Source organism: Bubalus bubalis, chromosome 17 (genome assembly GCF_019923935.1).
Source record: "Bubalus bubalis isolate 160015118507 breed Murrah chromosome 17, NDDB_SH_1, whole genome shotgun sequence".
Classification (NCBI taxonomy): domain Eukaryota; kingdom Metazoa; phylum Chordata; class Mammalia; order Artiodactyla; family Bovidae; genus Bubalus; species Bubalus bubalis.
Genome location: NC_059173.1, coordinates 17672034 through 17689047, shown reverse-complemented (window position 1 = coordinate 17689047; position 17014 = coordinate 17672034). Strand labels below are relative to the sequence as shown.

The following is a 17014-nucleotide window of genomic DNA, read 5'->3' as shown; positions in this document are numbered from 1 at the left end:
TCCAGTGGGTATGAGGTTTGTGGCGCTATGGTGAACTGCTATTGAGCAGATTTACTGACTTTCAGACATGATATAAGACAATTACCATGCATTTTTTCTCTTAGAGGGAAAAGGATTTGCAGCGGGTTAATAGTACTTTTATTTCATTATCTAATGGTAAAAGTGTTTCATTGTGTGTGCAAGATGAATGCGTATTAGCGATGACAAATGGGGTCTTTCAACACGGTATCAGGCCTCGTCATACATATGTTAGATTAAAGAGTTCACCCTCGAAATACACTCTCGCATCTGCGTGTGTGTTTTTAATAAATCTGATTGCAGAAATTTATTGCATCACCGGATTTAGGAAATTATGGGGCTTGATTGCTGCAAATATAATCGGGTGATATATACAGAAATGCTCCTCGAGTTATGGTCCAGAAAAAAGCCCATCTCGGGATGGTGCAAGAAAGCAGCAGACCACATAAACAGAGCATTTCTTGAATTATGCAAATGAAATCCATGACAACTCATGGTGAATTGCACTCCCCTTGTGAAACTGCCACCGTTAAAGTGAAGAAAGCTGCGAGAGGGGTGATCAAATATACATGTACGACCAGCAGACATTGTCTGTCATGTGTGAGCTGGAGCGTCCCCCACTTCCATCCCTCACTCTTTTTTTCCCCTCCTTGGTGCATCCTGTAAAAACCTGGTCTGAAACCTTCATTGCACATAAGCAGGCAAGGCTGCTTCCAATCCTTTGCTCTGAATCCAGCAGTCTTCAATGAAATATTTCTTATACTTGAAGTGAACCTTAAATGATTTACTGCAGGATACACAAAAGGTCATCTTGCTTCTTATTGGCACCTTCATTTTTCCAAAATCTACTGAAATTAAAAAGCCATCTATATCTTAAAAGGCGTATTTATGAACCCTTAAGTGTGAGTAAGTCATAGTTGGAACAGTTCCCACCTCTGATATATGAAAGCTGTCGACAGCACTTTCTTACACTATAATATGCCCATACAATATGCCGCACTTTACTATTTTGACACGGTTTGGAGATGTTTTCTACAGTTACTGACAAGCTTATGCCATCACTCCCTTGGAAATTTAAGAGGTGGGGCAGAGGCGTAAGGAAGAAATGAAAAAAAACAACTCCACCCAACTTTATAGGAGAGTATTGATCTGGCCTGACTTCTGACAAGCAAAAAAGCTGTCCTGGATTTTTTTCGGTTGCATCCCCAGTTTCGTAAATTATTCATTTGTGCCAGGAGTCAATATCCTGTCTTTTCTCAGCTTTTTTGTAAGTTAAGAAAACTTGTTTGGAATGCTGTTTTGTACAATGATTAAAAAGGAAAAGGAGGAAAAAAAATCTTTTTCTTTTCTCTCTCTCCTTTTTTTTTTTTTTTTATTGTTCCAGAAGGAGCTTAATTCCGTCGCTTCCGAGCTGTCTGCACGGCAGGAGGAGAGTGAACATTCTCATAAACATTTAATTGAACTCCGCCGGGAATTTAAGAAAAATGTACCTGAGGTACAGTATAGTTGCTGTTATAGAATTAACTCAGTAGGAATGCAGATTTTTCTCCGTTCAAACTATATTTTGAAAACTATAGACATAAGTGACTAACAAGAAAAGAAGCTAATTAGCCACAAAGAAAAATTACAACCCTCAACGTCTCCGCGTTTCTTCATATAGTGGCACTCAGCAGTGCTGTCTAGAGTAAGAGCAAGACGCTTCTCCATGGAAGTCATTGTTTTTGAGGGCTCTGTACAACATCCATTTTCTCCCCACATTAACGTCCAAGTCAGATGCTTGGCCTTGACAGCAAAGACAATTTGTCTCGAGTTCCTGATTTTGTTTTGCTTTCCCCTTGGCGTCTGGAAGATGGTGGCTGTAGACTGTCACCCTCTCCAGCCCTTCCCTTAATCTCCCAAGTCTGAAAGTGGCACCCATCCCCCGTAAGTGTGCCTCATTCTTCACCCCTTCCTTTGCAACTCCAGCCACCAGCGTTGTCTTTCTCAGCTGCTATGAGGGAGGTCCAGTTAATGACCAGCCCCCACACTGTAAGAGTCCCGCAGGGGAAAAGACAAGAATGGACACATTTCTTTCTTCACAGGGGTGAATGTGTGAATTTTTTTTTCCTCTTCTATCAGGCCCCCTGTTGCTCCTCAATTTTTTTTTTTTTTTTAATGATGGAAATAAACGCAAATAGGAAGAAGAAAACCTCCTGACTCCATATAATGTTAGCAGGGATGTGACACGTCAGAGCCATGAAAACGGGAAACAGGTACCTGGCCCATTCCTAAAACCAGCCGTGCCTCTCTGTGGTCAGCAGAGGGTGGAGCTCTCTGTCTCAGCCCACTCAGCTCTCTGCCCACTCAGGTGGCCTGGATCTTGGAGGAGAACCAAACAGGGTCTGCCATTCCAAAGGTATTAATGTTAGACTTAGACATGTTGATTCCATTCTGCCTGTTGGAATCACCTAGGAGTCCTGTTGCCATCTTGCTGATGGAGGAGGGGGCCACGGAAAGATGGAGAAGAAGCAGGCTACCCAGAAATCAGGCAACATAAACTCAGAGGGGTCGGTCTCTTAGCTGTGAAATCCTCCTCACATGTCATAAATATCTTTGGTTCTTCAAGGCAAGAGTGGGAAGTAGGTTCCCGTTAGGACTTGTCCCTGGAGCAAGTCTGGGAGGAATCAGGTTTGAGAGCTGAGAGAGAGTGCGCTTGGAAGGGGCGGGAATCTCAGATCTGCGTGTCTCCCATGTTACAGCTTTAGAGAGACCAAGTCGAGTCCTGGGAGCTAAGAAGGCATGGGGAGATTCTGAGCATCCTTCCTTCCCCTCTTAGAACAGAGAACAGCTTGGTCTTTAAACCAGTTTTTCTGCCCAGAGTGAGAGAACCAGAAGCTTTGTCTCTGAGTCCAGTCTCTGGGAAGCAGAGATGAAATGGCCACAAATCTCCACAGCCCACCATTTAGACCTCCTTCCCCCAGGCCACGTGGGAGCCCCCAGGTGATAGGGGAAATCCAGGCCAGGTTTTAAGCCTCTGAGTTCAGCTTACATAATTTTAATACTGCATAATTATGCAATTATGTAATTAGGAGGAATAAGTTTCCATTCCTATTATAGTCGCGCCTCTGAAAATTCTCATTTTTGGAACTAGTCTCTCCTGATGGGGGAGAGTCATGCCAAGACTTTATTTAAGAACATCATCTGGCTGGTACCCAGCTCACCTCCTGCTGGCGCCTGGGCTTGGTTTCCCCCAGGGGTTAAGCAGACAGAAAGGGCGGTGGGCGTCTAGAAAGAGTTGGCACTGGTCCAAAGTCCCACCGACCTCACCACGGTTCTCATATTTGAATCCCCTAAATTCATATGAGTGGGGGTTTGTGAACAGAGCCTGTTTGGAGAATCTGTTGACCTGCATTGTAATTCCAACTGTGCCACTCACTTGCTTTGGGACCTTCAACAGTCAGCCCCTCTCAGAGCCCCTGTGTCCCTTTCTGTAAATTCAGAGGAGAAAAGCCCCTTCCAATACTTACGTTTCCTGAAACCCAGACCAGAGGTTTTCTGTTGATGTGTTTTATTTGGTCTGTAAGAGTCTCTCCAATTTTACAGTAAATTATCAACATTTAGCATCTCTGATTTCACCCCAAAATTCGGATTTCCAATCTCTTTTGAGACCATTTGGTAGAGCTGGCCACACAGAGGCTCCACCCCTACGCAGCAGTCATCAGAAACAGCCGAGCAGCTGCCACCCCCTTACAAAGGCGCTGTGTCCTCCTGAGATTTGCCACAGGCCGCCCAGCCTGCCTCCCTCCTGTCCTCTTCCTCCAGCCTCTGTGGGCATTTGAGTTTACAACCCGCAACCTGGGTCTACAGAAGTTTCCTTCGCCAAGCTCAGCCCGTGCACTTACAGTTCCTTCTGGTCAAATAAATTCCCTAGGTTCACACGCACTCCCCACATCTCTCCTGTAGATCCCCAGCACACATCAGTAGTCAGTGGCTCTGAGAAGCGCTGGGGGGGGGGTCCCAGAACAGTGAGGACACGTTCCCAGGAACCAGAAGAAGGGTTGTTTCCAGAAGCAACACCATCCTATTTCACAGTTGAGGGATTTATTCTTCACCTGACATACGTATCTGGTGCATCCTTCCCTTTCCTGCTTTTCTCTGCTACCCGCTCCCTCTCCATTCTCTCGAGCCCCCCTCAGGTTCTCCTCCCACAGGGGTTTCTTGTGGACCATAGATGACAGTGGTTAGAGGAGTCACCAGTGGGTCTCAGAGAAAACTGGAGCATTTATAGTCAAGTTCTTGGGACCCTCCATTCTAAAAGACCTTCCTCTTGCATGCTGGAGAGAACTCATGGGAGTCCACCAGGGGCATCCTTGGGGCTGGGAACCTCAAAGGCCCTTGAGGAAGGCATGAAATTACGGTCCCAAAATAAGAGGCTCCCTTCTGAAGATAGCCCGGTGGCGTAGAGTTAACAAACATTTACAGAGCCCTTCTTCTGAGCTGGGTCCCATGACAGGTGACCCCACCAAGCCCCCAGAAACCCCATCTTCTGGTGAGGAAGGGGTGACAGTACAGGGCACTGTTGCTAAAATGCCAAATGCAGTTTTTGCTAGAGAGGGCAACTGAGTGGGAAAGCAGAAATGGCAACCTCCAGAGACATCTCCCGAGCAGCGCCTGGAGGGCAGAGGTTTTCTTGAAGGGATGTTGGTAACATGACCCAGGGCATGGAGCCTCTCCAGCCCCAGGTCCAAAGAATGACCCATGATGAGCCACCAATCGCATGAGGTACTTTGCATAAAACAGCATTCCGTGATCAGATCCACTTGGGAAATGCTACTTCCTCTCCCTCTTCCAGAAATTCCCAGTGTGCACCGTGTAAAAGGCTCCCAAGGGTCCTGCAGGGAAGAAACCTGATGTTGGGCTTGATGTGTTCCGATCAGACCTGGCCGAGCCCCTTTGTGTGTGTTTGGGTCTGTCTGTAGGTGTATATATGAGGAACCCTTATGAAATCTCATGGAGCGCAAGTCCCATGGGACACACTTGCTGATTTGGGGGACAACAGTGAGCTACAGGCAGGGGCTACTTGACACCACAGTGAACTCTCCGCTCATCTCTTTTACAGGAAATCAGAGAGATGGTGGCTCCTGTATTAAAAAGCTTCCAAGCTGAGGTAAGACCCAAGGCCTGTGGCATGTCATGAAAATACCCCCCGGCTGTCTCTCCTATCCCACCTGGGGTTCTCAGAGGTTTCCAGCAGCAGAGAAACTTCCCTGCCCCCATTGTAGACTGCCCATGCCCTCCAGATCAGCCATAGTATCATGATAAGAAAGGGTGCTCTTTTTCCGTTTGATGGGATTGCTGCCTGCTCTGACATCCTCTCTACCACCCACCCTCGGAGTATATGAAATCTACTGCTTTCACATCCTTTCCTGCCCATCGGGCCCTCGTTCCTTTGGCAGCAGCTGAGCTGTCCTCAGCCAGTTGTTTCTCTGGCTTTCCTGGAGCCCTGGGAAGGAGCTGGACCTCCCCCGTGTCTCCTCTTTGCTTGACTTGGTGACCAGGATTCCGGGAATGTCCACTCGTCTGGCTGACGTAGGAGGTTGGCAAGGAAAAGAATGGAGTTACACTGAGTCAGAGCAGTGGAAGAGCAGGGCCATTTCTCCAACATTCTGTCTTCAGGGGGCTCTTCTCGGTTTTCCCCTGGATTCAGGCAGGACGCTGAAAGGATTGGCCCTTAAGCACTCGCCAGCGGAGATGCATTTTTAAGTCTGTCGTCCGCCAAGTGCCACATTACTTTAAATCTGTCTCTTCAGAACCGAGTAAGCACATAAGGCAATATTAAAGTAAACAATAACTGGATTTACACAAATGTCGCTGATTTCCATATTTTTCATCCTTTCATTTTATTACTGAGTTGACTGATGTGCTTATTTATTTATAGGGCCATCCGGTATTGATTCATTTGGTTGTGAGGTGCCTGAGCCGGAAGAGGGTGGAAAAAACCCAGAAAGAAGACCAATAATGTTAGGAATGTGTTGTCATGGCTTTGTGTTTTGTTTTTGTTTTTTTTTTTTAAAGAAAGGTCCCCATCTGCCAGCTCACGGTCCTGTGAGAAGCATTCAGCACACAAGCGCTCTTGGGCAGCTGATCCTTTGGTCCAGCCTCAAGACAGGCATTGAGTGTTTCAAGTAGAGCATTACTTTCTCGGCCGTTCCCCTTGCTTGGGTGGGCATGGCAAAGCTTCTCTTAACCACTTAGAGCCTCAGTTTCCCTATCTGTTAAAGGAGAATAAAAGCACTACAGATCTTTTCATGTTGTTCTGAGGATTAGATGAAATACAATGAAAGGAAAGAATTTAATGTAATTCCTGATGCATCGAGAGCTTCTCGGGAGTGAAGAGCACAGACTCTGGAGTCAACCTAGATTTGAATCCTGCTTCTACCAGTTTCTAGCTGTTTGACCTTAAGCAGGTTGCTTGTGCCTCTATGCACAAGTTACTTGTGTCTCTGTGCCTCTGTGTCACACTCTACAAAATTGGATAATAATTATACCTATTCCATAGGGTTGTGAATGAAGAACAAAGTTAATACTCACGGAGTGTTCAGAACATTACTTTGTGTGTTAAAAGCCTTACTATTTTATTTCTGTTATCAGTCACCTTCAACATAGGTTTCTTTGGCCTCCACTATGCCTGGCTTAGAATCTGCCTCTTTCCTAACTAGGTGTTCAAGGCTTTTTATCCAAAAGAAGGGGGTTTTCTGTCCCTAGAGGAAGCCAGCATGACTTACATCATCTTTCGATGGGAGTAAGAGTTAGACATTAGATTTTGGCAGTGGTCAGAGAAGACCCAAGTGTAGTATAGTGGAAAGTACATGTGAATCAGACTCAGATGGGCCTGGCTTGAATCTTACGCTAGTTGTGTGGCCTGGGGGAAGTTCCTTAACCTCTCTGAGCTGCAGTTTTCCTCCTTTGATAAAGGCGACTAATAGGAGGGCTTCTGAGAACTGAGCAGGGTGGAGGCAGTTGACATGGTGTCCGGCACACAGTTGGTGCTCAGTAAGTGCAGGAGGAGAGAGTCTTAGGGCGGCCAGAAGAGACAAAGCTGAATTCTCATTTCCAAATCCATGTGGCATGTGGAATAGACACCATTTTAATAGCTGGCAATCTTCAAAGAACTTCGTTAATTTTTTTAAAAGGGTTTTCCATCGTCCCTTTAATGTACCAAAAAGACTACATTTGTCTGGAGTTTTATTCCCGAAACCCCTGCTTTCTTCATGATCTATTGACTAATCCATCGCGGCCGCCATGTCCCTCCCAGTGCCTCAGGGGAGAAGCGCTGGCAAAGAAAGGTGTTAATAAAAAGCATCTTCTTCGTCCAGAACAAACTGCACACACACAGGCCGTTTATAATCCAAATTTGATTTTCATTTTAATTTTTTTAATGAGGGTTCATCCTTTATGCTGCTTCCCTCTTGCAATCCACCAGGCTCTGGGCTCAGAGCTGCAGATTCCCAAGTGGGCATTAATCACCTCCCAGGAATATTCCCTGAGGCGAACACCTTCCAGAGTCACATAAACTAACCCATAAAACGCCAAGGCTGAATATCGTACCCGTCATTCCTTCTCCCCAAGTGCGGGCCTCTTGTTGAAATATAACACGTTCAAGTTCATTCCTTAATTTCACTCCACCAGCCCTGGTGTATACAGAATACAGGCATCCTTTTATCTTTTCATACTATGTATGCGGGGGTCTTATTTTCTTTTTCTTTCTTTTTTTTTTTTCCCCCACCGTGCTGGTGGTGGGAGGGAGGCGGAGAGGAAGTGAATTTGCCCTGCTGTGAATTGAGGAAGCTTTCCCTCTCCGCCTTGATTGCTTAAAGGACAGTCTTGATTCCCCCTGCTCAGGGAAACAAAGACAGCCAGAGAAGGTGGCTTAATGGAGACAGCTTGAAATGGCCAAAGTTTGAATATCCTTGTGCGCAGAGAAAAGAGCAAGACGAAAGCCCCACTAATTACAAAAGTTGCTTTATGAAAGATAATTCAAAGCAATAATTTAGCAAACATAATCAAGTCGCACAGATGGGGTTGTTGATGGATGGATTGCAACATGCAATTAGCAGTTCTCGCAGTTACATATCATTAACCCTCCGAGCACAAAAATTATTTTCTCATTATTAGTTGAAAAGGTAAAATTAAGCTGACTAGACAGTAAAGGAACAAACTACAATTAATTACCTTCATTTATTACAGTCATTATTTTAAACTTATTTTTACTTGGAGAGAGAGACGAAAACATCTAAATTAAAAGTTTTGTTATGCTAAATCAGAGGTGAAACTTTGCTAAGGCGTGTGTGCAGTGGCCCAGCCAGAAGATGGCAAGGCCACTGCTGTGAGAGGTTTTTTTTATCCCCTGCTTCCTTCCTCTTCCCCCATGAAGGAGATGTGGCCTGCATGGTGGAAAACCCCTTCCATCGAGGTAGAACAGACTTGTTCACCTGGGCCTGATTGAAACACAGCAGTTTGGAAACCAAAGAGGCAGAGACAGCCTCTGACCCCCATGGGAAGCAAGAGAGTAGTGGTCAGACACCCAGGGTCTGAGTCCCACCCGACACTGCTTGTGTGACTTTGGCCAGTGACTTCATATCTCTGAGCCGCTATTTCCTGCTACGTGGGGACAGCTGTTCGGATCGCATAAGGTTCAGTGAGATTCACTGTCAAGTGGCCAGCAAGTCGTTTGCTCTCACTGTGGTGTGTGTGTCTGGTTGCTCGGGCCTGAGGATGTTGTCTCCCTGTCCTCTCAGGATCAGAGGGAGCTTGTGTGGCGTGACCGCCTTTTAGGAGCTTGGTGAGGGAGTCGAGACGCCACCTACCAAGAGATGGAACAGGGAGTTGGGCAAGCGTTTGTGCCAGAACTTGAAGGGCCACCCTTCTCCTTGGCACCTCCAAGGCCCACTCAACAAATATTTATAATGTCCCTAGGAGGTCAGTGCCTGTGACTGAACCAGCGTGTAGGGGTCACGTCCCGCCTAGAGATCCCCTTCGTTTGCTGAACTTCAGGTTCACACTGTCCCTAACAGTGGCTGCACGTCTGTGCTGTATCCTGGCGTTCCCCCATCAGGAGGCGGAGCCTGTGTCTCCATCCTCTGAATATGGGCCTTTAGAATAGTTTCCACTTGAACCAATAGATGTGACAGAGGTGACCCTGTGCCTATAACAACAGAGGCCTCAGCCAGCCTGGGGTTTCTACCTCCTGCCTCCTCCAGCCCAGCCTTCCTGTAAGAAATGTGACCACCCGGAGGCTCCCTGTGGTGAGAAGCCAGCCTGCATGGAGAGCCCCTGAGGGATGAGTCTTCACATGGTAGAGAGATGGGCCAGGGACACCAAGGCACCAGACGCAAGTCAAGGAACCATGCTGGCCATCAGCTGCCATCTTGCCATGACTGCCTGAGAGATGACAAGAAAGAACCACCCCACTGAGCCTGGTCAACCCCCAGGACCATGAAGATTAAGAAGTTGTTATGAGCCCTTTGCATTTGGGGGTGGGTGGTTACACAACAGTAGATAATCAGAACGCCCAGATTCAGAGTGCCAATTCTTCCCTCCCCACTGCTCCTCAACTCTCATCTCCCTCTCTCCTCTTCTTTTCTTCCACTTTCTTCTCCATTTTCTTCTGTACCTCCGCCCCCAGCCCCTCTCCTTCAGCCTTTGCCAGATTTTAGCCTTCTCATTTTCCCCCAGCACCAGGTCCTTAGATCACCAACTCCATGCAGAGCACGGCCTTCTGCCCTCCCGATGCCCGAGGGCATCCCAAGGCAGAAGCCAGGGCACACAGGCAGCATGTAGCCTCCTCAGTTTCGAGCCTAGCATTGCCCTCCAGGGGCCCGGGTGGAAGTGTCAGCAGTTCTGAGCTTTCGTCTCTTCTCCTTTGTATTTCTTCCCATGGAATTGGGGTGCATCTACAAGGCAAACCCCAGTGGCTAAAGGAAGTCTAGAGCAGACGCAGTTGAAGTTCTGTCTGTGGAGGAGCAGAAGGGTTATGTTGAAATAGGAATTTGCAAGAAAGCAAAAGAGGAGGCCTTGCTGCCTTCCCTGTGGGTGGTTAGGTGGCAAAGCATGGCACGATGCCCACCAACCTGGCACTCCTGTCCTGAGTGGATGGGTGTTGGTTGGATGAGTGGATGATTCAGTCAACAAATAAGTATATATACCCTTCATTGAGTGAGTTACCCTTTACTGTGCCTTCTCTAAAATGGGGTGATTGCACTTGGACAGCCTGATGCGTGTGGGTTTCAGGGTGCCACCCTGGTCAGAGATGTAACAAGTCATAGTCTCCTGTGTTCTGAGGCATTCCAGACTCTTTCCCACAGGTCTCATGTAGCCAGAGGTGCCAAACAGTCTACCAAGGGGAGTTCCCTCACTTTCAAGTGGGCAGAGGACTGGAAGTTCCTTCTTTTGCCCATATCCACCTGCCAGGATGCTAGTGATTGATCAGACCCAGGTTGGACCAACAGGGCACCAGAGGAGAGAGAGGCCAGGATATCTGCTGCGTGGCCTCTGATGTGAACATCGCTGAGACTCAGTTGCTTACTCTTGTCGTCAGTCAGGAGCCAGGCTTGTCCCTGAAGCAGGGCCTTGCCTTTGCTGGAGGAGCCTGCTGACGTGGCCTTGAGTGCACACCCACCGTGTGGTGTGCACTCTCTAGTGATTATTTTGTGTGTTCTTCATGATATTTCTGTTAAGGGAAGGTTCTATGATTAGCTCCACTTTACAGATGAGGTTCCGGGGAGACGACTGACACCCATTTAGTACCTGAGACAGGATGAGACCCGAGGTGGGCATGACTTCAGGCTCAGGAGGGTGGTGTGGGCTGGAGAAGGCACTCAGGGCAGAAACCCCTGGCCACCTGGCCCCTCCCAGCCTCTCCCCTCAGCCAGTAGACAGCCTGGCTTATTCCCACCTCAGGCGACGTGTCTGCTATTCTCTTACCTGGAATGTTTTCCCAGTAGTCTCTTGACCCAATTAACTCCTTTCAAGTATCAGATCCTCCCAAGAGTGAGGAAGCTGTCCCTGGTTGACCCCAACCCCTAGTCAGGCTTGGACTCCCATCTTTCCCAGCACGGCTCCCCACACTCACCCAGGATGCCGCGTAGCAGAAGTCATGTTTGTGGGTGTCTCATCATTCAGGGCCCCGGGGCTCCTTGGCTGTGACTCTGCCTGAGTGGGAGCCACAGGCGGCTTTAGAGCAGAGGAGGGCCCGGCTGTGACTCCGGTTGTAACAGGATCCCTCAGCCTCCTGATCACCTCCGCATGGTGGGGGTAGGGCTGGCCTCTCAAAAATGACAGAGAGGAGGAGACTATATGCCTCGCATGCCCCACCTGAGCCCCTGCCCAAGCTCTGCTCTCTGCCCACGTCCTGTGCCCAGAACCAGAAGTCATCATCGGCCTCCCCCACCTTCTGTCCCGGCCCCAGACTCTGAGGACGCCCTGCTGCGCCCTCACAGGCAGATGTGGGTGAGGAAGGGGTTCTGACCAGCATGAGGTCCCTAGTCCCTGTTCCTGAAGCTGAGCTGCCTAAGTGGGGCCTGGAGCGCACGTCCTCACAGTTCAGATCTCCTGAGACGGGCTCGGCCCTGAGCCCCCAACCCAGCCCTGCATGCCGTGTCCTAACTTGGTCCCTGTGCTCCCCTCCTGTTCTGCATTTGCCTGCAGAACTCTTGCCCTTCCCTTTGAGTTGAAATTTAATTACAAGATCTTTTTTTTTTTTTTGCCTTTTGCCTTTTAACATTGTTTGCTATTTCAGCTGTCTTTGATGTCATGATTCTCTTACTCCCGAGGTAACCCTTTCTGTGTCGCTCCCAGCACTGGCATGCCATCTCTGTAAGTGGGGCCCCCTTGGGGCCACACAGACGTTAGACACATGCAGTCCTGACCAGCCAGCAAAGCCAGAGAGAAGCGGCCTCGCTGACCAGCGGGACCCAGCAGGAAAGATAAGCAGTGGGAACAAGTGTGGGTTTGGAGCTAGATTGGCACAGGCTTGCATCCTAACCCATCTGTTTGCCCGCTGTGATCCTGGGCAGGCCACTTAAACTCTCTGGGCCTCAACTTCCTTGGCTTTTAAATGGAGATAATAATAATACCTACCTCATAGGGTCGATGTGAGGGTTAAATGAGTTGACCCTTGAAAAGTTCCAGGAACAAAGCCCAGCACATAGTGAGTGCTTTTTGGACATTAGTCAGCACTCCCAGCTGATGCGCTGAAATTATTCCTCCCACTTCTCCCCAAGCCCCATGAGGAAGCATCTGCTCTCGCCCGTTCTCAGGTAAGGGAAGTGAGGCTCAGCACCCGGCACATGGTGGTGGGTGGTGACTCAGGCTGGGATACCAGCCAGCAGAGCTCACCGTGCATTGAGCCATGCATCGCCACGTCTCATTATAGCAAGGGAGGCACCACTGATGCCATCCCCTCTGACAGGTAAGACGTTGCAGCTCAGAGAGGTTAAGCTGCTTGCCCCAGCTCACACAGCTCTTCACCAGCAGAGCAGAGGGTGGAAGACGCAGACCTCAGCTTGTAGGGCTGAGTGGATCTCCTCAGGGAGCTTCGTGGGTACAGAAGGAGCTGAGAACACTATAGATTTTTGTAGAATTGATCAGTTCTACACTGAGGCTCTGAATTGGACACTTACAGGTAGTTAGGGGTTAGAAAAGAGACCTCTTTTTTCAGCCAGATCTGTGCCTTTTAGATATGTCTTTGCTGAGTTTTTTCCAGGCACAATCCACCAGGGAAGCCCAGCCCATTGCAGAGAGCTGGATTCAGACCCAAGTCTGCGTACCCAGCCCAGGACTTGGCATATAGCAAGTGCTCAATAAACAGGGTGTCACTTGCAAGATTCAGTGAGGATTTCCGTCCACCCTTCCTGTTCCCGGCTCACATGCATGTGTGTGCACACCCACTCCCCACCCCTTCTTCTGGTGACATAACAACTTTGATGATGCACGTTTTCTGGGCTCCCATAACCTGGTCTGGCCCCTCTGGCTTCGCCCTGCCCAGCTTGGGGTAAAACTTATAACGAGCTGAACATCCTTCTGAATTTAATATTAAGAACCCACCAAAGCATCATTGAACCTGTCACACCATATTACAACCAAATTAAGAACCAGCAGCAATCCTCTTTCATTCAGTATCATATGCCTTATAAAGTAAATTATTAATGCTTTTTTCCCCCCAGTTAAGCAGTTATTTGCAGTTGTTCCGGGTATTTCTCATTAGAAATAACATCATCTAAAGAACGATATTGATTGATTTTTTTAATCTTGGAATCATGGACGTGAGCCACATATTTATATGACATTCCCTTTAACTAGAATTCTCATGCTTTATTTTTATATTATTGATCTTTTTGACACGAATTGCTTTTTGGCCTTGTGCGAACGTTGTAAGCTTTCCGCCTGCAGAGGAATGGGCCGGCGTCTGGGCCGAGCTGGGAAGAGTGATCGCTCCAGCGGCATGGCGGTAACATTCCCGCACATTTAACAACAATTAGTCTGTGCTGATGCCATGGTAGGCTTTCGTGTATGAAAATTTACAAGCCTTTTAATGGACTGCATTATGGAAGGCCATGCGGGGCCAGTCGGTGGGGAGATGAGGCCGCTGGGCGCGCATCCATCTCGTGGTACTGTCAGCCGAGCATCTCTTAGCGCTTGTGTCTGCTGGGTGCCAGTGGCGGGCAGAGCGACGCTCCTGCAGCAGCCAGCCTGTCCCCTCGGGGCATGAGTGCCCACTCCTGTGGTCACTCGGACATCCATTCAGTAGATGTTTCTTGAACATCTGCTGTGTGCCAGGCATGGTATTCAAGGGCTAAGGTGGTGAACTTCACTGACTCACATGCTCAGGAAATATTGACAGGTGAGCGCCATTGTGTGCCAAGAACCGTGCTAAGCACTGAAGCTAAGAGGTGAGCACAGATCATTCTTCTGGCTCCTGTAATGTAGAGCAGAAATGACAGAAGCTTCGATCCACACAGACCTGGGTTCCAATCGCAGCTCTCTCCTTGACCAACGGTCTCAGTGAACCTCAGTTTCCTTGGCTGTGAACTGGGAATGGCAACTGCCCCTGCCACACAGGTAGGCTGGGAGGGTTCATGCAGGTAGAGAGCTTGAATGGTTTTGTGTGGCGTAAACCTCCCAGAATCAGGAGCGTTGCATCATGCTTTAGAGTTGGTATGCCTTCCCCTGCAGCCAGAGCCCTAGAGTACACATCATGCCCACCCCTGCTTCCCTTCCAGTTCCACTGAGACCTTCAGTCTTGCAGACATTTATTCTGCACCTGCTGTATACCAGGGTGAGTTCCAGGCTCCAGGGATGAGGCTGTGAGCAGCTGTAGATACCCCTGATGTCCCCAGGGCCCACACAGCTGAATGAGAGAAACAGCCAGACACACGCTCCTCAGGGTCAGCAACGATCACTGTTACGATTGAATTTCATGTGAGTTTCATCCTTTAACCCTTTGTTATTCAGAGCATGGGGCCAGCAGCATCCACATCATCTGGAAGTGTGGTAGAAATGGAGTTTCATTGGCCCCCACCCTACCTCCCAGATCCCCGGAGTCAGAATTCACAGTTTAACAAGGTCCCCTTGTAAGTCAACTATATTTCAAAAAAAAAAAAAAGCCTCAATAATTTGGTGATTTGTGATTCATGTGCTCATTAAAGTTTGAGATGCTCAAACTGCCCATTGAAATCTCCTGAGGACTTTAAAAAATATTGAGACATGGGTCCCTCCCCACAGTGGCTGGCATTCTGTCTGGTGTGAGGCTTGGACATCACGATTTTAAAAGCTTCTGCTGGTGATTCTAATATTTGAGATGCTCTTGCCCTACACCATCCTTATGGCAGAAAGTGAAGAGGAACTAAAAAGCCTCTTGATGAAAGTGAAAGTGGAGAGTGAAAAAGTTGGCTTAAAGCTCAACATTCAGAAAACAAAGATCATGGCATCCGGTCCCATCACTTCATGGGAAATAGATGGGGAAACAGTGGAAACAGTGTCAGACTTTATTTTTCTTGGCTCCAAAATCACTGCAGATGGTGATTTCAGCCATGAAATTAAAAGACGCTTACTCCTTGGAAGGAAAGTTATGACCAACCTAGATAGCATGTTCAAAAGCAGAGACATTACTTTGCCAACAAAGTTTCATCTAGTCAAGGCTATGGTTTTTCCTGTGGTCATGTATGGATGTGAGAGTTGGACTGTGAAGAAGGCTGAGTGCCGAAGAATTGATGCTTTTGAACTGTGGTGTTGGAGAAGACTCTTGAGAGTCCCTTGGACTGCAAGGAGATCCAACCAGTCCATTCTGAAGGAGATCAGCCCTGGGATTTCTTTGGAAGGAATGATGCTAAAGCTGAAACTCCAGTACTTTGGCCACCTCATGCGAAGAGTTGACTCATTGGAAAAGACTCTGATCCTGGGAGGGATTGGGGGCAAGAGGAGAAGGGGACGACAGGATGAGATGGCTGGATGGCATCACTGACTCGATGGATGTGAGTCTGAGTGAACTCCGGGAGTTGGTGATGGACAGGGAGGCCTGGCGTGCTGCGATTCATGGGGTCGCAAAGAGTCGGACACAACTGAGCGACTGATCTGATCTGATCTGATCTGCCCTAGAAGCTCACCATCTAGTGGAGGAGACGGATACATGGAAATAACCAGTCGTGTGCTGGTAAATGTAGAGTCCTGACTTCCGTGGTGTAAATACTCCCTCCGGGAACAATTTCAGGCTGGCAACATGGAGTTGGGAAAAGATATTCAGTAGCATCTCAGGTAGCGTTTCCACCACAGACATAATAGCTGTGCATAACCTCAGAGCCCCAAGAGTAGTAATATATCACCATATAATTAGGAAGTGATGAGTTCTGAATATGTATTCCCTCTTTTTTTCAAATCTTTTGTGTTAAAATACACATAACATTTATTACCACCTTAACCATCTTTAACTTACCAGTTCAGTGATATTAAGTACATTCACACTATTCTACAACCATCACCACTATCTATCTCCAGAACTTTTTTCATCTTCCCAAGCTGAAACTCTGTTCCCATTCAACAGTAGCTCCGCATTCCCCGCCCTTGGCAGCCACAATTTTAAACTTCCCGTCTCTGTGAATCTGACTGCTCCAGGTACTCAATAGAAGTGGAATCATCCAGTATTTGTCTTTTTGTGACTGGCTTACTTCACTCAGAGTGTCCTCAAGATTCATCCAGATTGTAGTACCATCATTTTAAATGTAATTTATGTATTCTAATTGTAGGTTTATACGATTTAAATTTTTACTTAGGGCCATGTTTGTAAAAGTCCAGCTTGTATAAGTCCAGAAAATTTAACAATCGGCTTTGGCAAGCTGCTAGAGGTAAGCCCCAGCACACCACTAGACGTGCAAGTGAAAACAGAGAGACAAACGGCAAGCTTTAGGACAGGGGTCAGCTAACTCTGGCCCTCAGGCCAAAGCCTGTTTTTATAAAGCTTTATTGGAATACAGCCAGGCCCATTCATTCATATATTGTCCATGGCTGCTTTCCCACCACAGCTGCAGAGCTGAGTCATTACAGCAATCTGTATGGCCTGCAAAGCCAAAGCTATTTATTATCTGGCCCTTTACAGAAGTCTGCTGGCTCCTGCTTTTAGGTTTACAGGGAGTGGGGGAAAATTATCATTCATTCATTCGGTTACTCTGTCAGTATATACAGAGCACTTATTCTAGGCACAGGAGCAAATAAGACAGTCCATTCCTTTCCAGAGCTGACCTTCTGGGAGAAGACAGATGTAATTCAGGCCCTCGCACAGCAAGTAAATACACAATTATCGTCTGTAGCAGTGGCCGTGACACAAGCTCCATGGGGTTATGAGAGCATCCTGGGATGTCAGGGAGGGCTTCCAGGAGGAAAGGACTATGAACTAAAGCATGAAGCAGAACATTCTAGCCACAGGGGGGGTGGAATGGCATGCCATGTAAAAGGAGCAGTGTGTGCT

The 17014-nt window shown here is 47.9% G+C and overlaps 1 protein-coding gene across 9 annotated transcripts in view; it reads left to right on the top strand.

Annotated features, from left to right (window-relative positions):
• Window positions 1–17014, top strand: part of CUX2 (cut like homeobox 2) — a 288423-nt gene that overhangs the window by 172908 nt on the left and 98501 nt on the right. For all 9 annotated transcript variants that reach the window (XM_044930185.2, XM_044930178.2, XM_044930177.2 and 6 more), the window contains 2 exons: window positions 1403–1513; window positions 5117–5164. In XM_044930185.2, coding sequence (XP_044786120.1) covers window positions 1403–1513; window positions 5117–5164 — 159 coding nt within the window. The remainder of the gene's footprint in view (window positions 1–1402; window positions 1514–5116; window positions 5165–17014) is intronic.